This window comes from Chlorocebus sabaeus, chromosome 17 (genome assembly GCF_047675955.1).
Source record: "Chlorocebus sabaeus isolate Y175 chromosome 17, mChlSab1.0.hap1, whole genome shotgun sequence".
In the NCBI taxonomy this organism is placed as follows: Eukaryota; Metazoa; Chordata; class Mammalia; order Primates; family Cercopithecidae; genus Chlorocebus; species Chlorocebus sabaeus.
In genome coordinates, this window is record NC_132920.1 from 31,978,754 (window position 1) to 32,000,134 (window position 21,381).

Sequence of the window (21,381 nt, forward strand, 5' to 3'; positions counted from 1 at the left end):
AGAGACATCTTATCTCAAAAATAAAAAATATTGCCAGGTGCGGTGGCTCACGCCTGTAATCCCAACACTTTGGGAGGCTGAGGCGGATGGATCACAAGGTCAGGAGTTCGAGACCAGCCTGGCCAACATGGTGAAACCCCGTCTCTACTAAAAATACAAAAATTAGCCGGGCATGGTGGTAGGTGCCTGTAATCTCAGCTACTCAGGAGGCTGAGGCAGGAGAATGGCTTGAACCCGGGAGATGGAGGTTGTAGTGAGCCAAGATCGCACCACTGCACTCCAGCCTGGGTGACAGAGTGAGACTCCATCTCAAAAAAAAAATAAATAAATAATATCTTATGGTGCTCCCTTCATACTCATTACACCTGTGAAGATCAACCTGTTTCTCAGTGATAAGAAGAAATGTAGGCCGGGTGCGGTGGCTCATAGCTGTAACCTCAGCACTTTGGGAAGCTGAAGCATGAGGATTGCTTAAGCACAGGAGTTCCATACCAGCCTGGGCAACATAGCGCAGCCTTGTCTCTACTAAAAGTAAAAATAAAAAAAATTAACCAGGCATGATGTCACCCACCTGTAGTCCCAACTAATCCAGAGGCTGAGATGTGAGGATCACTTGAGCCCAGGAGGTCGAGGCTTCAGTGAGCCGTGATTGTGCAACTGCACTCCAGCCTGGGTGACAACAAGCCCTGTCTCAAAAAAAGCAACAACAAAAAAAGAGGGAATGTCAAAAGGAAAAGAGGATTTGATTTGCCAAAGTCAGATTTTCACAGGTAATACGCACGTCAGCTCTCTCCCCAGAACTCACCCAGGCTCACAAGGATACATGAGGAAAACAGACATGAAGATGTACATTGACAGAACCATAGAGACTCTACAAATATTGATTATCCTTCATTAAAAATTTTAAGTTACAAATATTTTGATTGATAAATAATCAATGGGGGTGGTGCACCTAGTCCTTACTCTGAAACCAAATATCCTGCCATCTGGGGACTTTCACCAGCCCTCTTGAAAGCGGTTATCTTACCCCAACACCAAAGAGGAGGCTCAACCTTCCCCAGTTCCCTGAGTTCACACTGATTCAATTCTACAGCTCACTAGCCCTGCTCAAGACAGGACCAATCAATGTCCCGGGAGGGAGGGCAGAGAGGGTGGTGGGGCCACACACTTGGCCACATGGGAAGGATGTGGGCAGGACTTTTTTGTGGGAGAGGATGCCTGGCTTTCAGTCCTAAAGGAAGTGATTTCCCTGGTAAAGGGAAGGTGATTTTGCCAAGACTGGAGTCTAAATGAAGATGGAACTGTCTTTCAGACATCTCCAGCAGACCTTCTACAGACCTGTGGTCCTGAAGGCAGAGTCCTGGGCCTAATACCCCTGTGGCAGCGGCACAGCTCAGAGCGTCCCATAGACACTGATTTTGGCCATGGAGATGCTCTCTGTGTAGTGGTTCCGGCCTTTCTCATACAGGACGTAGAGCTGGGGGGCCTGCTCTTCTCCATCCATGCTGCCCTCCAGGGTTGCCAGGGATGAGTAGCCACTGGGGCCTGGCCATAGCTGGACTGTCTCTTTCCGCCATGAGGTACCATTGCTGAAGCTCCAGCGCAGGGTCAGGTTCACTCCTGGGGAGAGCAGGAGAGTCAGGAAGGGAGGGTCTCTGCCCAGGCCTTATCTAGACACAGGGCTATCCCTGCTGACCCCACCCATGAGGCACTCACGGAACTCTGGATGTGCTGGGTTGGAGAAGAAGACAATGCCGGAGCTAGTGACTACAGCTCCTGCAGCTACCACGGGGTCCACGAGCTCAGGGTCGAAGGTCACATCACGGGGCCTCAGTGTATCACAGGCATCATAGCTACGGAGGACAATCCGGCAGTGGCAGTGGTAGTTGTTCTGGTTTCGGGCATTGATGACGACTGAGCCATCTGGGAGCTCATAGGGCTGAGGGGAGAGGACAGGACCTCAGGGAGGGAACAGGCAAAATGCCCTGTCCCTGAAGGGAGCAAGGGTGTGTGGCACTGAGCTGAGCAGTCAGACCCTGGGTCTGTGTGCGAATTGATGCTCTGGAGGGCAGGGAGGGTCAAATGGGTAGGGAACATCTCATGGACTCCTGACCTGGCATTCATCAGGATTGAAATCATTTTCCCGCTTGGGCTGACCGTAGGGGATGCCGCTGACCCCACTCCCATAGCGCCAGGAGGCACCATGATCATCGCTGAGGAGACAGAAGACTCCGTCCCGCTCCAGCGTCCCATGGCCACACACAATGAGGCGTCCCTTCCGTGGCTCCCGCTGTTTCTGTGGGAAAGGGAACTGGGTGTCACAGAAGGAGACTCTAGAGGCTCAGAGGCAGGGACAGGGAACCCACCACTTCCCAAATGCAATCACATGTATGGTCCCCTTCAGTTCGGCCCTTGCTCACTGAGGGTTCCAGTCGGATCCCATAAACACACACCCTGTTTAAGAAGCTCTCCAGGGTGTACAGCTGGATATGGGCACCGGGGGCCCAGTCACAGGGTGCACGAGAGCTTAAGCCCAACCTGTGCTTACCTGTCAAGCTGTGCACCCCGGCACAGGCTTGTGTCTGTCCAAAGAGGCAGTGCCTTTTTCCACTTTGCATGAGGGTATTGCATGGACTAGCACAGTCCTGTTGACAATGCCAAATGGGAAGCCAATGGCAAAGTTCCCTCTACTCCTGATGGTGTGTTCCTATCAGGCTGCCCTGTCTTTCAAGGAATCCCACCCAAGCCAGAAAATCTGACTTCAGAGAATCTTCCCCTTGGAAAGGAGTCCACTTGGGGGTATCCCTCAGACTCTCCACAAGGCAGCCCCCTCCACCTATCTCCTAGGACAGAGACCTGAATACCAGAGCCCGGTCCAGGGGCAAACACTTCAGTGCCAATATCCAGGGAGAGATTCCGGGGTGTGCTCCAGGAAACACCATCATCCTTGCTCCAAACCAACATGGTAGAGGCCACCTGGCAGCCGGCCTTGTGAGCACAAAGGGAGTAGAAAAGAAATACCACTCCTGTCTCAACATCGCTCACCACCGCCCCAAGGTTCAGCCCATCGGGGACATCCCCATCATTGACAATGAACGCTGTAGGAGACCATGTGCTGCCTGAAAAAAGTGGAGGAAGAAACCCAGAGTGAGCACTCCACAGGTACCCTTTCTACCACTTCCCGTTAATTTCCCACCTCCTGCTAGGGACCCCAGGCCTTCCAACAGCCCCAGGGTGCAATCACACTTGTACTATCTATAACTCTTATCCTGTTTTATTTTTCTCCATTGCATTTATCACCTTGCAACACACAAAAAAGTTTACTCGTTTATTATGCTTGTCTGTCTCCTTCCAACAGAATTTAAGTCCTGTGAGGGCAGAGGTTTTTGTTTTGTTCGTGGCTATATTCATTAAACCTAAAATAGTGCCTGGTATAGGTATATAGTAGGTACCCAATAAATGTTTGCTGAGTGAATGTCCAACTCCTTGGTGATCCCAATTTCCAGATCACTGTCCTAGACACTTGCCCTTGTTAGTTTCTCCCTACCCTTCAGGGACCCAGGCAACCAACCCTCTAAGTTCCCCTATCCTCAGGGCCCTTGGGCCCATTAGGCTGCCTACTCATCCGACCTAGCACCGGCTCTTTCACCCAGGCATCTTTATACCCTGGTCCATGGACCTCCTCAGGGCGATGAACTTGGCCCCCTCATCGGATGAGGACATTTTCCTTGCCTCAGCAAAGGCGAGGAGAGTGCCCCGCGGAGTGGCTGTGATAAGTGGGATGCGGAAAGTGTCCACTGAGCCGATCTGTCTCCCGCTCACCCACAGCAGTTGCTCCATGGTCACCAGCGGCTGCACCTGTCATGGGAGAAGGAAGGGTCAACAAATACAACCTTGTCTTAGGGGTTTTAGGAACTCAGGTTCCGATGGGAGAGGGAGGATCTAATGGGGATCCCGAGTAGGGGCTGGGGTCCCAGAATAAGAAAGAGGAACACGAAGGAGAGTTTGGAGCGAAGCTAGCGGTTCGGAGCAGGGGAGGGTCTACGAGAGGAGAAGGAGCCTTCAGGGAGGGATGGGGACCCCAAAAGAGGAAGGGGCTCGAATGAGGAGGAAGACAGGGACCCGGAGAGGGAGCGGTCGGAGGAAACGGGGTCTGGGAGAAAGAAAAGAGTCCTGTCGCGGAAAGGCGGTTCAGCTGCCCGCGTCCCGGGGGACACTAGGTGTCGATCACCTGCGTGGTGATCGGGTCGGGGATAGGGCTATGTGACGGGTGACTCACCAGACCGAAGTCGTTCTCAGCCCTGGACCAGGAGTCTGCCAGAGATAACAGCAGCAGGAAGATCGTGGCAAACACCCGAACCCTACAGCCTCCCCAGAAGCCCAGAATCCACGGCCCCCAGCGTCTGCCCCGGAGCGCCGTGCCGGGTCGCTCCCCAGTCATCTCTCCCCGAAACTGCCGTGACTCCAGCAGCTAGACTCCACAGGGTCGAGAGTCAGCTGACCCGGACCCTTTAAAGCGCAGATGTCACCCTTAAGCCCGCCCCCGTCTGGAGGCTCCACCGCGCTTCCAGGACTCTAATTGGTCTTCAAGCAGCACATCTTCTCTCACGTGATCACGCAGCGCCTCGAAGCTTGCCCTTCCGATTGGCCCTCTTGGAGGCCCGGAGTGCGTGACTCGAACGGGAAGCGGACTGGCTGGGGCGAAGAAGAGACCTGCACCATCCGTATTGGGCTTTTTGATTGGCCGGGGCACCAGGACGCGTCACAGGGGCGGGCCGATTTTAAAGAGCCGGGCGCGGAAAAAAAAAGGCCGCCTGTACAGATTTACGGAGAAAACAAAATATCTTTAATAAACTATTTTTTTTTGTTTGCTTTGTTTTGGAGACGGAGTCTGTCACCCAGGTTGGAGTGCAGTGGCGCGATCTCGGCTCACTGCAACCTCTGCCTCCCGGGTTCAAGCGATTCTCCTGCCTCAACCTCCTGAGTAGCTGGGATGACAGGTGCATGCCGCCACGCTCGGCTAATTTTTGCATTTTTAGTAGAGACGGGGGTTTCAACATGTTGGCCAGGCTGGTCTCGAACTCCTGACTCAGGTGATCCGCCCGCCTCGGCATCCCAAAGTGTTGGATTACAGGCGTGAGCCACCGCGCCTGGCGTAAAACCTTTTTTTACTACAAAACGGAGACCTGTAAGGCAAAGTGAGGCTGCACTGCTGGACGGTGGGGGTGGGGTGCAGTCCTGGATCTGGGCCGGAACTCTCACTTCTCCCTCTTCTTGTTGTCCGGGGGAGCCTCGTTCTTCTTGCCCAGAATCTTTAGAAGGCTCTTGGACATGTAGTAGGGCCGGTCCAGGGAGCCGTCGTTCCGCTCCAGGTCTTCCACTGAGCCGCAACAGAGACGGGTTAGAGCGGACCCTGGGGCCGGGAAATCGGGGACTAGGAGGCAAGCGGCCTGCCGGGTTTGGAATCCAAGCTGCACTACCACCCCTACCCCTGGGCAGGTTATGTAATCTCAGTTTCCTCATGTGAACTGGGGTCGGCAATATTATATTGCATAGAGTGATGATAAGAATTAGCAGGAAAATGCGTGTCAGTCGCTAAGGAGGAGCCTGGCAAACCCTGAATGGATGCATGCTGTAGATTAAGAAAATCCCCTGCCGCTACAGCCACCTGCTGGGAAGTCTCTCTAATGGCTTTTTTTTTTTCTTTTTTTAACCCTTTTTTTTTTTTTTTTTTTTTTTTTGAGATGGAGCCTTGCTCTGTCGCCCAGGCTGGAGTGCAGTGGCACAATCTCGGCTCGCTGCAACCGCCGCCTCCTGAGTTCAAGCGATTCTCCTGCTTCAGCCTCCCAGGTGGCTGGGATTACAGGCGCCCGCCACCACGCCCAGCTAATTTTTTGTATTTTTAGTAGAGAGAGGTTTCACCATGTTGGCCAGGCTGGTCTCAAACTCCTGACCTCAGAGTGATCTGCCCACCTCGGCCTCCCAAAGTGCTGGGATTACAGGAGTGAGCCACCGCACCTGGCCTCTAATGGCTAACTTCTACCCGAGATTTCCTAGGGAAGATAGCAGAGACCTCTCCATCAGAATACTCCTTCTTTGGAGAGCCTACTGGCCTGGGGGCTCACTCTCTCCCTTCTTCCCTGAACTCCTGGCCTCAGGATGTCACAAGAAGCTCCCTCTGGTTCGTTTAGCTCACGAAGGAACTGTTTCTAGAAGCACCACATCTCCAAAAAAATGCTTGAATGGCTCAGTACTTTGAGGTTGGGGACAGGTGGCTGGGGGTGTCACTCACGGAAGCAGAGGAAGAGCGTGTCCACACACATGCCGAAAACGCTGAAGAAGCCACTGGCGATGACGTAGGCCCCCACGATGGAGGTCTGGAAGACACACGACCCGTTGGGGCTATAGGGTTCCTTTGGGGAGTTGGGGGTGGAGCGGCAGAGAGGGGAGTCACTCACCATGATGGGCAGCCAGTAATAGTTGAGATGGGGGCTCTTAAAGTCTCTACCCAGTCCCTGGATGCGACCGGAGAAAAAAAAGAAGGACAGGACCCCTGTGGAATAATTCTGGGGGTTAGTGCTGCTCCTCTGAGGCCACCTCTTCAGCTGCCCAGCACACCTACCCTCTGTCCCCACAGCTCCTGGTCCCTTACCAACGCCTCCGACCACCAGCAGCTTCCCAAAGAACAGCAGCAGGTCTGTGACTTTATCCAGGACGACCACCCTGTGCCAGAAGTTTGGGGAGGTTGAGGGTGAGAAGCCTGGCAATGCTGAGAGTAAAACTGGCTTTGTAATTTGTGGGGACTGGTGCAAAACGAAAATTGTTCACATTTCAAGATGGCAAGAGCAGAGCACTAAACCAAGTCTAGGGCCCGGATAAGCACAGCATGCCCATGAAGCCAGCCTTGCGTGGGAGATCGGAGGAGGGAGCCACAAAGGGAGTGGGGAACAGCCTAACCTGACAATGTTTCGCATGAGTAGTGTGAAGGCATTTTTGGCTGAGACACAGAAATTCTTCCCATAGATGGCGATCTGAGCGAGGTGGAAAGGTCAGAGTTACCAAGGTGAGCTGCCTGGACCAGGATGGGGGTGTCTACACCAAAGGGCACCAGGACAAAGGGTTGCTTGCAGTGTGGCTCACCATGATGTATGCATTGCGGTTTAGGAACTTGATAAATTTTTCCAGACACCAGAGGCAGCACTTGAAACAGCACATGATGCAGCGGGCTACAGGGTTCTGCACTCCTGGGAGCGAGGAAAGCTCATGTTTGGTCACTGGCCTCTTACAGCCCCTCCCTAATGGCCTTCCCCAGCTCCTGACTCCTACTCTGACTCCAGGCTCACCTCTCAGCTTGTGGTCAATATACTCCAAGATAACCCGGGCTATCTGCACAAGGGTCAGGATGAGGGCTCCAAATGCCAACGACCCGGTGTGGTAACTGCAGAGGGTGTCATGCAGTCAGAGACGGCTCCAGGACCCCTGGGGCCCCCGTGCTTACAATGACCAGGCCCCTGCCCCATCCTTACCGGAGTGTGCGGATGAAGGCAGAGATTAGGGGGAAGGTAGGGATGTCCTGGGGCTTGTGGAAGGCCCAGTAGAAAGAGGCAAAGGCTCCGGCCAGGACACACTGGCCCAGGGCCAGTACCCAGTTAAGGGTCCAGAAGAGCCCCAGGACCCCATAGATTTGCAAGTTGAAGAGAGAACGTTGGACTAGGCCTTTGGATGAGTAGCCCTGGAAGACGCACATCAGCCCTGGGCACGAGGAGTTCACAGGCTGGTCCTGGGAGGGTAGACGGAGATAGAGTAGGCTCAGGCTTCAGGCACCTCAGTATGGAGCCTGGGTGTCCCATTCCCAGTAGCTTCTGCCCCTCCCAAAGTTGACAGGTGGGAAGTAGCAGCTTCTCTGAACTGCGGGAGTCAAGTTCTGTCTGAGAGTTCCATCTCTAGGCTCAAAGTCAGTTTGCTCTGCCTATAGCATAAACATAATCAGCTCCCTCAGTCTCAATCACAGGGGAAGGCACTCACTCAGTATTCCTCTTCCAGAGCAGCCTCTGCAACGTCTACCAAAACCCTTTCCAGCAGATAGAACAGGCTGGGTATTTGATGATATTAAGGAATTATTGTTAATTTTGTGAGATGTGATAATGATATAGTGGCTATGCTTTTAAACAGTTCTTATCTGTTGAGATCCATCCCGATGTATGTACAGGCGAAATGGCATGATGTCCAGAATTTGCCTTAAAAGTCTCCGGAAAAAAAAATTAACAAGGTGGGCATGGTGGCTCAAGCCTGTAATCTCAGCACTTTGGGAGGCCAAAGCGGGCATATCACCTGAGGTCAGGAGTTCAAGACTAGCTTCGCCAACATGGTGAAACCGCATCTCTACTGAAAATACAAAAAATTAGCCGGGCATGGTGGCAGACGCCTATAATCCCACCTATTCAGGAGGCTGAGGCAGGAGAATCGCTTGAACCTAGGTGGCAAAGGTTGCAGTGAGCCGAGATCACGCCACTGCATTCCAGCCTGGGAGACGAGAAACACTCCGTCTCAAAAAAAAAAAAAAAAAAATATATATATATATATATATATGGGTGAGGATATAGATGAAATAAGAATAGTAGAAAGTTGAGGGTTGTGGAATCTGGGTACAGGGACTGACTCTGCTATCATCTCTACTTTTGCATATATTTCAAAATTCCCATAATAAAAAGTAAAAAGTCACAAATTAAAAAACAACCTTTTATAGCAAATATAACCAAGAAAATTTTTTTTTGAGACAGGGTCTCAGTCTGTTGCCCAGAATGGAGTGCAGTGGCTCAATCTCAGCTCACTGCAACCTCTGCCTCCCCTGTTCAAACAATGCTCCTGCCTCAACCTCTCGAGTAGCTGGGACTGCAGGTGTGCGCCACCATGCCTGGCTAATCAAAAAAATTTTTTTTTTCTTTTTTGAGATGGAGTCTCACTCTGTCACCATATTGGCCAGGCTGGTCTTGAACTCCGGACCTCATGATCCACCTGCCTCGGCCTCCCAAAGTGCTGGGATTACAAGCGTGAGCCACCATGCCCGGCCTTCTGTCAGTCTTTACTGCTAGATCACAAGCAAGTTGAAAACAACACTCATGTCATACCCAGCACAGTTGCGCACGCCTGTAATCCCAACACTTCTGGAGGCTGAAGCAGGCAAATTGCTTGAGCCCAGTTGTTCGAGACCAGCCTGGGCAACATAGTGAAACCCCATCTCTTAAAAAAAAAAAAAAATTAGCCGGGCATGGTGGCACTCGTTTGTAGTCCCGGCTACTTGGGAGACTGAGGTGAGAAGATCACTTGAGCCTGGGAGACAAGGCTGCAGTGAGCCATGATTGCATAAATGCACTTCAGCCTGGGTAACAGCCTTTTTTTTCGTTAAAAAAGAAAAAGAACCACATCATTTTGGGCTTTGTCTACCCAGTGGCCTGGCACATAGTGGGTCCTCTGTACATGTAAATAAACCTCCCCCCCTTTTTTTTTTTTTTTTGAGACAGAGAGTCTCACTGCCCAGCCTGGAGTGCAATGGCGTGATCTCAGCTCACTGCAACCTCCGCCTCCCGGGTTCAAGCAATTCTTCTGCCTCAGCCTCCTAAGTAGCTGGGGTTACAGGTGCCTGCTACCACGCCCTTCTAATTTTTGTACTTTTAGTAGAGGCAGGGTTTCACCATGTTGGCCAGACTGGTCTCAAACTCCTGATCTCAGGCGATCCGCCTGCCTCGGCCTCCCAAAGTGCTGGGAATACAGGTGTGAGCCATCGCGCCCGGCCAAACCTCCCCTTTTTAATAGGAGTGAGGCTAATGCCTGCAGCACAGCTCATGTTTCCAGCTCAGACGAGGTGAAGACATGGCAGGTTTGAGAAGAGTAAATTCCCAGCAACCCAGCGCCACTCCCGGGAAACCTCAGAGAGAGTTTTGGAAGCAGCTTCTGTCCCGGGTTCCCCCCAGGGAGTCCCACCTAGCTACTACCTAGGGCTCTGTGTTCCAAGGGAGGAAGACTTAACAATACAATACAATCCAACCTGTTATTGAGCTCTTATCAGGTGCCAGGCATAGTACTAAGCACTTTATGTGCCCAAAGTAATTTCATCTTCTCAGCCGCCCCAGGGATGGCTATTGTAATTGTCCCCATCTTACAGAGGAGTGGGGCATGTGGCGGCTCACTCTTATAATCCCAGTACTTTGGGAGGTTAAGCCAGAGTATCGCTTGGGTACCTGACTACATCGGGGCAACCCCAGGAGATCAAGACCAGCCTGGGCAACACAGCAAGACCTTGCCTCTACAAAAAGCTTAAAATTAGCCTGGCGTGGCCGGGCACGGTGGTCACGCCTGTAATCCCAGCACTTTGGGAGGCCGAGGTGGGTGGATCATGAGGTCAGGAGATCGAGACCATCCTGGCTAATACGGTGAAACCCTGTCTCTACTAAAAAATTCAAAAATTAGCCGGGGGTGGTGGTGGGTACCTGCAGTCCCAGCTACTCGGGAGGCTGAGGCAGGAGAATGGCGGGAACCCGGGAGGCGGAGCTTGCAGTGAGCTGAGATTGCGCCACTGCACTCCAGCCTGGGCGACAGAGCGAGACTCCATTTCAAAAAAAAAAAAAAAAAAAATTAGCCTGGCGTGGTGTCACACGCTAGTAGTCCCAGCTACTCAGGAGACTGAGGTGGGAGGATTGCTTGAGCCTGGGGGATGGAGGTTGCAGTGAGCTGAGACTGCACTGCTGTACTCCAGCCTGGGCAACAGAGTAAGACCCTGTCTTAAAACAAACAAACAAACAGACAGGAGTAGGCTGAGACTCAGAGGGTGAAGTGGGTTAATGGTCCTTAAGTCAGAGGAATGTCCTGGGGAGGGGTGGAGTAAGTCCTGGTATCCAGGGCTGTCTCTCCCAGCCTCAGTTTCCCTCCCCACATGATGGACGGCTCAACAGGAATACCAGGTATTCTGGGAACTGGTTTCTTCTAGTGCTGCTGGGAGTTGGGTGTGTGACCTTGCATGAGTTTATTGCCCTCTGTGGTCTCAGTCTTCTCTGTACAATGAGGAATGTGGTCCCTACGGCCCCTCAGCCCTACCAGTCCTGCCTCCATGTCCCCCGCTTTCTCTTACCATGGGGTTGCATGATGTATTTATTGACACTTTCTCACAGCCGGGGGAACTGATGTTGGATGCCCAGAGCACATACTGGGGTTGCCCTGATGTAGCCAGGTACCCAGAGGGGAGTCAAGGAAAGCATGGTCACACGAGGTCTCCACAGACCACTCACTCCTTAGGGACCTGTTCCTAGGTGCTTGTGCAGATCTTTTGCTGCACAGAGAGGACTGAAATTCAGCCTGTGTGTACCCTTTCAACTCTGTTCAGGCACAGTGCTGCTGTGTCTGCCCAGAGAAAGGGGCACCTCTTCCAGTGACACCAAGGCACTGTATGGGGCAAGTATTGCTTTGTTTTCCATCACCCTCCAGGACTCCAAGAGTGGCTGGCTGCATGGGCAGAGGATACAGAGCAGTCATGACCCAGTAGGCAATGCAGATGAGGAGGAGGACAAAGGTGACCAGCGGGTAGAACATGGTAGACATCATCTGTCCCACAGCCCTGCAGGGAAACAAGAGCTGTTCACTGTCACTGCCCCAGCTGTCCATCTTCTCAAGGGGCTGACCCCATCTCTGCCCTCGCTGGGGCCTGCCCCACTCCCCCAGGGTGGGACCAACAGGGGCAGTGACATTGTCTTTCATATCTGTGTCCTCAGGGCCTGGTGCAGGGCTAGGCACACTGTAGGTGCTCACTGGATAAACAGAACTGAATAAATCAGGCTCACAGGACCCTTAGAGGAAACTAGATTCACAGAGAAACCATCTGGGGCAGCTTCAGGTGGAGTAAGGGAAGATCACCCCCAAGTGTGATCCCTTGGCAGGTATGTGTGGCAGTTCCTGGTCAGGAGCAAGCTGCTGCCCCTCCTGGCCTGGATTCCTGCCATTCCACTCAGCCACCACCACTCCCACCAACCCCTCTAGAAGGCCTATGTCATGTTCCAGGCACTCATTTAATCCTCACGACAACCCTGGAAGGCAGGAACTATTGTTACCCCCATTTTACAGATGGGGAAGCAGAGGCTTAGAGAGGCAAAGCCACAGCAGTGTTCACCACTGTGCTATTCCTGCCTTCTCCTCTGAGGCTCCCTGCCACCTCTCTAGCACCCCCCGTCCTGGGTCCACGCTGTCCTCAGCCCCGTGTCCCTCCCAGGCAGGCCCTAACTTGCTGGCCTCCTTCAGGAGGGCGATGGCAATACGAATCCGCTGCCGCAGGAAGATGAGCACCAGCAGCAGGATGGCTTCAAGCACCACCAGCACGATCACTGCAGGGGACGGGCAGACAGACCTAGATCAGGGCCAGGGCTGGGGCCGGGCATGGCCCAGGGCAGTCCTTGGGCAGCTGGTGGCTTGGGGGTGGGCAGGACACTCACGGGCGGCCAGCCAGGTCTCCTGCACGCTCTGGTAGGCACTGAGGTTGGTGGTGAAACCCAGCTGGGAGATGGAGGCGCCCTTGTCCCGCAGCACTCGGTACTCCTCCCAGCTGTAGTAGATGCCGTATGCCAGCACGCCCAGGACCCCCAGGATCAGCACCAGCACCAGGGGCCCGGCCACCAGGCGCAGAAGCAAGATAAACAGTAGGCTCAAGACCAGAGCCACTCCCAGGGCTCTGTAGGCAGGGTGAGGACAGTGAGGTTCAGCCCTAGTCCCTCAAATCTTTCCCCTTTCAGAGACTCCCCCTGCCTTGCCACACACCACCCAACGTCCCCAGATTAGGCCTCTTTCCCTTATAAATCCTGTTGGTTTTGGAATCCATTCTGAGCTCTGGCTCCTCCTCCTCTGTCCAAAGCCTGTGTTTCAGACATTGGGCGAGGGGATAGAGGATCAGGGAGGGAGAAGGCAAGGACACGAGAGAAGGGGAATCTGGTGACTCACACAAGAATCCAATACCAGGACTGGGCAAAATCTTCAAAGATCTTAACACTGATGTCTCGGGCATTGAGGCTGTCAATAAGACCGCTGTTGGGGAGACAGAGTCAGACGGGGCTGTGGGTGGAAGGGGTGTGGCCAGGATGTGGGGGAGGGAGGTGCCTACCTGATCCCCTGCGCTATGGTGGTGTCATTGGTGATCCCTGGGAGCTCTGGTAGAGTGACGTTGGTCCATGGGAAGCAGCGCCCCAGAGCTAGAAGGGAGAGCCGGGCTGCTGGGTCGGGGCCGGGAGCTCTGCCTGGAAGGTCTCTGGCCCCCTCCCAGTCCACAGTGCCCTTAGGGGAGGGAAGGGTGATGGACTTTTTGTCCCTCAGTGGGCTGCTTTTGATTTCACAAATGGGCTTCTGCCCTGTGGAGCCCAGTCCATCCCCTGCCTCCCCTCCCTATTGCTGCCTTGGTTTGGACCCTCCTCTCCGCTGGCCTCAACTCTTAGAACACCCTGTCAGCCTTCCATCCGCCCTCCACCCAAGTGGAGTGCCAGGGAGACCGTGGCAAGGCCTGGACTTCGTCACTCCAGGGCTCTGGGTCCCTTTGTGACTCAGACATCTCCAGAGGCTCTGCCCCAGAGACAGCGTCCGCACTCCCTGGCCAGCCTTCCAGGCTCTGCTGTCCAAATCCAGCCCATGTTCCCTTCTACTCTATACCTTTGCTCTTACTGTGCCTCTCTCTCAGGGCTCTCTTTCCACCAGAAATCCCATCCATGACTCCCTGTTCAAATCCAGCTGCATCTCACCTCCTCCCGGAAGCCTTCTGACCTTATCCCTACCTCCTTTGGCACCTGTTATGTGCCTACAGAGCCACTTACTGCCATCCTTGCAACAACTTTGCCAGGCAGGCTTGCTTTGTTATTTATTTATTTATTTGTCAGGGTCTGGCTCTGTCACCCAGGCTAGAGTGCAGGTGCATGATCATAGTTTACTGCAACATCAAACTCCTGGGCTCAAGCGATCCTCCCCACGTAGCCTCCCAAGCAACTGGGACTGCAGATGCGCACCACCACACTTGGCTACTTTTAAAGTTTTTTCTACAGATGGGGTTTTGCTATGTTGCCTAGGCTGGCCTTGAACTCCTGGGCTCAAGCAGTCCTCCCACCTCAGCCCCCCAAAGTGTTGGGATTACAGGTATAAGTCACCTCATTTAGCCCATTTATTTGTTTAGAGACAGGGTCTCTCACTCTATTGCCCAGGCTGCAGTGCAGTGGCGCAATCATAGCTCACTGTGACCTCAAACTCCAGGACTCAAGTGATCCTCCTGCCTTAGCCTCCTGAACAGTTGGGACTACAGGCGTGAGCCACCGCACCTCACTGTCATTTACATTCTAAAGATGAGGAAACAAGGTTCAGAGAGGTTGCCTAGTTGGGTCAAGACCATAGGGCTGGAAAGTACTAGAATTTATATTCAGATCTACGTGACTTTGAAGCATTCACTTGAGATACTCCTTATTGTACTTAAATTGATAACTGGATATCTTATCTTATGCTATAAATTGTTTTAAAAAATGGTTTTTTTTTTTTGAGATGGAGTCTCACTGTTGCCCAGGCTGGAGTGCAGTCGCACCATCTTGGCTCACTGTAACCTCCACCTCTGGGTTCAAACGATTCTCCTGCCTCAACCTCCAGAGTAGCTGGGATTTCAGGTGCCCACCATCATGCCTGGCTAATTTTTGTATTTTTAATAGACACGGGGTTTCACCATGTTGGCCAGGCTAGTCTCGAACTCCTGACCTTGTGATCTGCCTGCCTTGGCCTCCCAAAGTGCTGGGATTACAGGTGTGAGCCACCACTCCCGGCCTAAAAATTTTGTTTTTTTTGAGATGGAGTCTCACTCTGTCACCAAGGCTGGAGTGCAGTGGTGCGATCTTGGCTCACTGCAACCTCTGCTTCCTGGTTTCAAGCAATTCTCCTGCCTCAGCCTCCCAAGTAGCTGGGATAATAGGTGCATGCCACCATGCCTAGCTAATTTTTGTATTTTTGGTAGAGATGGGGTTTTGCCATGTTGGCCAGGCTGGTCTCGAACTCCTGACCTTAGGTGATCTGCCTGCCTCAGCCTCCCAAAGTGCTAGGATTACAGGTGGGAGTCACCATGCCTGGCCTAAAAAAATGTTTTATATTAAAAATGACATTTGCAACTGTGTGTCAGGGCTCATGTCTGTAATCCCAGCACTTTGGGAGGCTGAGGTGGGAGGATTGCTTGAGTCCGGGAGTTCAAGACCAGCCTGGGCAACATAGCAAGACCTCATCTCTTAAAAAAAGAAAAAAAGACGTTTGCTATTAGAAAGAAGAGCATACTGTAAAAGAAAAAACGTTCAACTGTGATCCTACCACCCAGCCACGTTCACTTATAACATTTGAACAAATATCCTTCTAGCCTTTTCCCTGTGCATATATAAAAATAATAAGTGTGCAGGCCGGGCGTGGTGGCTTGTGCCTGTAATCCTAGCACTTTGGGAGGCCGAGGTGGGTGGATCACGAGGTCAGGAGTTTAAGACCAGCTTAGCCAAGATAGTGAAACCTTGTCTCCACTAAAAATACAAATTTAATAAATAAATTTAATAAATAAAATAAAAATAAAAATTAGCCGGGCGTGGTGGCAGGCACCTTGTGCTGTAATCCCAGCTAGTCGGGAGGCCGAGGCAGGAAAATTGCTTGAACCTGGGAGGCGGGGGTTGCGGTGAGCCGAGATCACACCACTGCACTCCAGCCTGGGCGACAGAGGAAGACTCTGTCTAAAAAAAAAAAGTGTGTAGATTCACCTATGTATGTTTTCATGAGATTTTCATACAGTCTCTTTGTGAATAACTCTGATCTCTTCACCTAGAATGTAGCTGAAGCAGGGACCAGTTGTTATCCCTGCCTCTGTCCCCAGCACCTGGCACATAGTAGTTCCCCAAAACACTGATGGTCTGACTGCAAGGCCACATAACAGATAAAAATGAAGACCTGATGCTAATTCCAATTTTACCACCAACAAGCTATGTGACTTCATTCTCTCTGGGCCTGGTTTCTTCATTCAAGCAATGAAAACATTGGGCTAGGCTGGGCGCGGTGGCTCACACCTGTAATCCCAGCACTTTGGGAGGCCGATGCAGGTGGATCATGAGGTCGGGAGATTGAGACCATCCTGGCTAACATGGTGAAACCCTGTCTCTACTAAAAATACAAAAAAATTAGCCGGGCGTGGTGGCGGGCGCCTGTAGTTCCAGCTACTCAGGAGGCTGAGGCAGGAGAATGGCGTGAACCCGGGAGGAGGAGCTTGCAGTGAGCCGGAGGTTGCAGTGAGCCGAGATCATGCCACTGCACTCCAGCCTGGGCGACAGACCAAGATTCCGTCTCAAAAAAAAAAAAAAAAAAAAAAAAAGAAAACATTGTACTAGATGATGTCTGAGGAAGGAATTTGTGCTTCTCACCTGGAGCAGAGGGGAGGAGGAAACTGGGGCAGAGTTCCTGTTGTAGGCTTGTGATCACCATCTGTGTCAGGAGTGAAAGGACAGACACACAGACACAGAGCAGGATGAAGAAGCGGGTCCCCTCACCACCACCATGGGGCTCAGCCTATCCCCACGCCCCAGGAGAGCCAACCTGGTGATCATCTACCCAACTCCCCCTCCCACTTGCACCCACCCTGAGCCCTCCTGGGCGACAGTGATGAGGTTAGGGGCAATAGTCACCATATTCCAGGGTACCCCTGGCAGACAAAAGTTCCTGTTTTTTGTATAGAAGACTTCCCCAACAGTCTGCGAGAACTGGTTTTTTTCCACAGTCCATGGGGCCTCCGGGCAGGAGGACACACACACCTGGGCGCAGAGAGAATGCTAAGGGGCTGGAACCTGAGACCCTGGGTGAGATCTGGGGCAGAGGCAGGTCCCAGGCTCTGACCTGGGGCGTGGGGCACTGTAAGCCATTCTCAGCCACTGAGATGATGTTGGTGGATAGGATGCAGCTGAAGATGTTGAAGTACAGGAGATACGGCTTATCTCTGTGGGAAGGGAGGGACCGTGTGCATCAGGGCCTGGTCAGGTGTTGGGGGAGGGGAGGGACCACTAGGGTGATTTCTCAAGAATACAGTGGGCCCAGTCCAGCGTGGCCCAGACCAGTCATCCCCCAGCTCCTGGCCCTAGCTCAGCTGGGGAGGTAGGGAGACGCCTAGAAGATCTCTCAGGGTAAGTCAGCATTGCAGCAGCTGACAAATGGCTCAGAGCATGAACTTGGAGCTCCATGACTTCATATCATCTTTATGATCTTGAGCAAGTCACTTGTTCTCGGTCTTGGTTCTACTCCATCTAAAAGAATAGTGGGCCAGGCACAGTGGCTCACGCTTGTAATCCCAGCACTTTGGGAGGCCGAGGTGGGCAGATCACGAGGTCAGGAGATCGAGACCATCCTGTCCTGGCTGACACGGTGAAACCCTGTCTCTACTAAAAATACAAAAAAATTAGCCGGGCATGGTAGTGGGCGCTGGTAGTCCCAGCTACTTGGGAGGCTGAGGCAGGAGAAGGGTGTGAACCCGTGAGGCAGAGCTTGCAGTGAGCCGAGATCATGCCACTGCACTCCAGCCTGGGCGACAGAGTGAGACTACGTCTCAAAAAAAAAAAAAAAAAAAAGAAAAGAATAGTGCCTACCTCATGAGATTTCAATGAGCGTGTGTGTGTAAAGTTTACTGCCTTCCTGGAACATAGTAAATGCTATACACATATTAGAGGTTTTATTACTTATTGGACATCTGCAGGTGAGGACTCTTGGCATTGTTTATGGAATTCTCCTTGAATTTCAGATAAGGAAATCAAAGCTTGAGTAACTTGCCCAAGGCCACGCAACCAAAAGTTGGTCCAGTTGGGGATCCAGACACCAGTCTCTGAACGGTAAAACTCATACACTTAACACGACTCTCCACTGCCTCCCATTCTGGGGGGACTCAAGAAGCTAACTGTCCTGCAGTGGTTCTCAACGTGACCTGGAGTGGTCAGATTCAGGGAGACCGAGGTGGGGTGGGGACAGCAGGGAATGGCTGTGGAAGAGCACGGACAGGTCTGGAGCCTGAGTTGGCGGGGGGGTGTCTCCTGCCCACCCCACCTGACCTCGCTCCTGCCCTCCTCTTCTCGCCTTTGTACTCACTTGTTTTCCCCCATGCCACAGTAGGCCCCGGTAGAGTTCCTGGGGTAGAGGACTTGCCGCGGGTCTCCATACAACCAGGCTGCAGACAGAGGCACAGATGAGTCATTGGAGGGCAGGGACTTAGTGGGGCGATTATAGGAATGGTCCCTCCCTGGGTTACTGTCCCTCGCCCACTGCCCCGGCTCTGAGCAGCTGGAAACTCACCCACAATCCCCACCACGATGTAACCTAGAATGAAGAGCAGGAAGAGGACGCAGCAGATGACATCTGTACAGCTTCTGAGAGAGAAATGGGAGGCTGAGCTAAGGAGACTTGGGGAGGTGGGGCTTATGGTCTGGAGGGGTCAAGGGTTAGAGAGTTGGGGGATGCTGCAGCGTGGGCATCAGTAGGCTTTATTTTTATTTTTTATTGCTTTAATTTTTTTATTTTGAGACAGGGTCTCACTCTGTCACACAGACTGGAGTGCAGTGGCACGATCTTGACTCACTGCAACCTCTGCCTCCTGGGTTCAAGCGATTCTCCTGCCTTAGCCTCCCAAGTAGCTGGGATTACAGGTATGTGCCACTACTGCCCAGCTAAGTTTTAAAAAATATATTATTTTATTTAGAAAACCTAGCCAGGCACATTGGCTCATGACTGTAATCCCAGCTACTTAGGAGGCTAAGGCAGGGGAATCACTTGAGGCCAGGAGTTTGAGACCAGCCTGGGCAACATAATGAGATTCCCATCTCAGAGAAATTAGCCTGGTGTGATGGTGCATGCCTGTAGTCCCAGCTACTCAGAAGGCTAGGGCAGGTGGATCACTTGAGCACAGGAGTTTGAGGCTGCAGTGAACCCCCATCTCCAAAACACAAAAAGAAAGAAAACTTTTTTCTGGGTGGGTAAACTTTCTTCTGAAGCAAAAGACAGGAAAGCACACAGCTCTCAAGGGCTCAGCGGGGTGAGTCCTCCCACCTGTGAAGCCCGCACTTAAGAAACAGAACATGCCCCGGAACTGGGAAGTCCTGGATGCCTGCTCCAGACACAACAATCCCCCCAGGGCACCACCCGCCTGGGGCAGGAGTTCGTCTTTTTCACAAATTTCTTACTAATATTTTAGCAAATACAAAGCAGATATTGGATTCCACACTGCACCCACCACCCCTGCCAGCCCCCAGAGCAGTACCCAGAGCTCACCTGTTCTTGATGGGGCCTCGAAAGGAGGGGTCGTATTTGACTGGCTTCCCTGAGGGACATGGGAAGAGGTGTGGAGAGTGAGTCTCTCTCTGCATATCTTGTCCTGCTGAGTCCTCCTAGCCCCAGGATCCTACCCAGGCCTCAGGTGTTTGGAGGGAGATGGGCTAGAGCAGGACTTGCAGGAGGGGAAAACTGGGGAGTAGGAAAGGTAGGATCCAGGCCTGGTCAGCAGCTCAGCAGCTCCCTGGGAACTCCACCCAGGCGGCCACGGGGAGGGGAAGGAAGGCCTTTATAGTTTCCGGCTCACATCTCAAGGCAGTCAGTCTGGGAAATGGCCTTGGTCCCCTGCCCTACCCTCGCATGGTTCTCCTGAGTCTCCCTTTAGCTGGGATGTGGGACTCCCAGTGGCTCTCACACCCTCATTCTCATCCCTCTCTCCTCCCTAATCCCTCCATGGGGACCACACAGACCCACAGTCCCCTCAGGGAGGTCATAGTTTCTTCTCACATCTGTCCCAGGCCCTGCCTTACACTCTGGCTCAAGGCTATGGGGAAAGAAACTGGAGGCAAAGGTGTCAACCCCAGCAGGGCCTGGGGAGGGAAGCAGCCCTGTACATCCTCACTCCAGTGGGACCTCAGTCCTCTGGCCACAGTATGCTCCAGGCTCTGGGCCAGCAGTCAGAGTGACACCTGAGCCCGGCTACAGAGATTGCAGGCACGTTGAGTTCCTGGTCCTCCCTGAGTACACACACACGGAGGAGGAGGGCCAGGCAGTCAGGGTTCCTTATGGGCACTGAGGAGGGAGGGCCGAGGGTTGGGCAGGAGTCTGGGAAGGGGCGGGTGGGGTCTGCTCTCCCCAGGTGCCCTGGACTCTGTCCCTCCATGACTTATGGACAATGATTGACCTGAAGCCGTTCCAGGAAGTCTACTCGGGAGTCCTCACTGCCCACTCCCCTATGGCCCTAAGGGATTCAAGCCTCTCCTCGAGAAGGTCCCTCATGTGGGTTCCTTCCCCTTCAGAGCAGAAACTCTGCAGGTGAGTCCCCAGCCTTTGCTGCCCATGGGGATCTGGACGCCGGCCCCTAGCTCCTTCTCTCCTCAGAACTCCAGCCCCTTTTCCTCGAAGATTCTGGAAACAGGCTCCCTGCCGTTTCTCCCCTCAGGCCTCACCCTTCACAGGAACCCCAGGGGCCCTGTCCCTATTCCTCAAAGTACTCCAAGACCAGCTCCTGCTCCTAGCTCCTCACAGAGACCCCTAGGCAGGACCCCAGCCCCCTTTCCACAAAGACCTTCACCCCAACCCCTCACAGGGACGCCCAGCAGAACCCACTCCCTCTGCCACTTCTCCGGGAGAGCCTGGCAGGTGGATACCAGCCCACTCAGGGTCCCCTGACTCCTTAAGGGAGCCAGCAGGCTACAAGCAGCTTTCCCCGTCAGGGACCCAGACTCCAGGCTGAACCTCCTCCTCCTTACAGGGACCCTAGCCTCACCCAGGCTCTGCAGCACAGTACACTCCCAGCCTCCAGCCCCATTCTGCTCAGGGCCCCAACCTGCCACCTTTCATCTCGGCTTTGTTTCCTAGGGCCCTGCCCTTAGGGACCCAGAGTCCAGGCCTGAAATCTCTCCCTCCTCCCAAGGATCTCAGCCCCAACTCCTCAGAAGCACCTAGCTTCACTCCCCACGGGCTCTCCAGCAACAGCCCCAGCCCCCAAGCCCCATCCTCCTCCCAGGATCCTGACTCCCTCCCTCCATGGCTCCCGGTTCCCGGGCCCTCCCCTCAGGGACACAGGACTCTCCTTAGTTCCTCTCCCTGGAGCCAGCCCTAGCCACCATTCCCATAGCACCCGTCCTCTCCCCCCTCCACAGGGTCCTGGGCCTTGCCCGGGTCTCACCATAGGCTTCATCATCCTTGTCCCACTGTTTTCCCCCCATGGTTCAGTCTCCAGAGTGATTGGAGCCCTGGAGACCTGGCGACTCACCTGCTGCCTGTCCCGCCCTCCTACACGTCACAGCCCCACCCCTGCCTGTGGTCCCTGACACACTCTAGTTCCTTCTTCTCAAC

General features: G+C 53.2%; 2 protein-coding genes across 3 annotated transcripts; both read right to left on the reverse strand.

Annotated features, from left to right (window-relative positions):
- Window positions 1–878: 878 nt before the first annotated feature.
- Window positions 879–4,522, reverse strand: NEU1 (neuraminidase 1). 2 transcript variants are annotated; one of them, XM_007973077.3, is made up of 6 exons: window positions 4,280–4,522; window positions 3,666–3,858; window positions 2,857–3,119; window positions 2,114–2,296; window positions 1,717–1,939; window positions 879–1,620 (listed from the first exon to the last, which is right to left on the reverse strand). In XM_007973077.3, the coding sequence occupies exons 1-6, from the start codon at window positions 4,439–4,441 to the stop codon at window positions 1,394–1,396; spliced, it is 1,251 nt and encodes a 416-aa protein (XP_007971268.1). In that variant the 5' UTR covers window positions 4,442–4,522; the 3' UTR covers window positions 879–1,393. The 2 variants fall into 2 exon arrangements, with proteins under 2 accessions (XP_007971268.1, XP_007971269.1); XM_007973078.3 differs by lacking the exon at window positions 2,857–3,119 and having other exon boundaries at window positions 3,733–3,858.
- Window positions 4,523–4,823: 301 nt separating this feature from the next.
- On the reverse strand, window positions 4,824–21,308 carry SLC44A4 (solute carrier family 44 member 4). The gene is made up of 21 exons (XM_073005884.1): window positions 21,212–21,308; window positions 19,321–19,369; window positions 18,349–18,422; window positions 18,145–18,223; window positions 16,909–17,008; window positions 16,701–16,826; window positions 16,440–16,500; window positions 13,139–13,226; window positions 12,979–13,062; window positions 12,477–12,712; window positions 12,269–12,368; window positions 11,511–11,608; window positions 11,126–11,223; window positions 7,527–7,780; window positions 7,344–7,438; window positions 7,141–7,244; window positions 6,958–7,031; window positions 6,653–6,723; window positions 6,459–6,553; window positions 6,293–6,377; window positions 4,824–5,380 (listed from the first exon to the last, which is right to left on the reverse strand). The coding sequence occupies exons 1-21, from the start codon at window positions 21,249–21,251 to the stop codon at window positions 5,259–5,261; spliced, it is 2,133 nt and encodes a 710-aa protein (XP_072861985.1). The 5' UTR covers window positions 21,252–21,308; the 3' UTR covers window positions 4,824–5,258.
- Window positions 21,309–21,381: the final 73 nt, after the last annotated feature.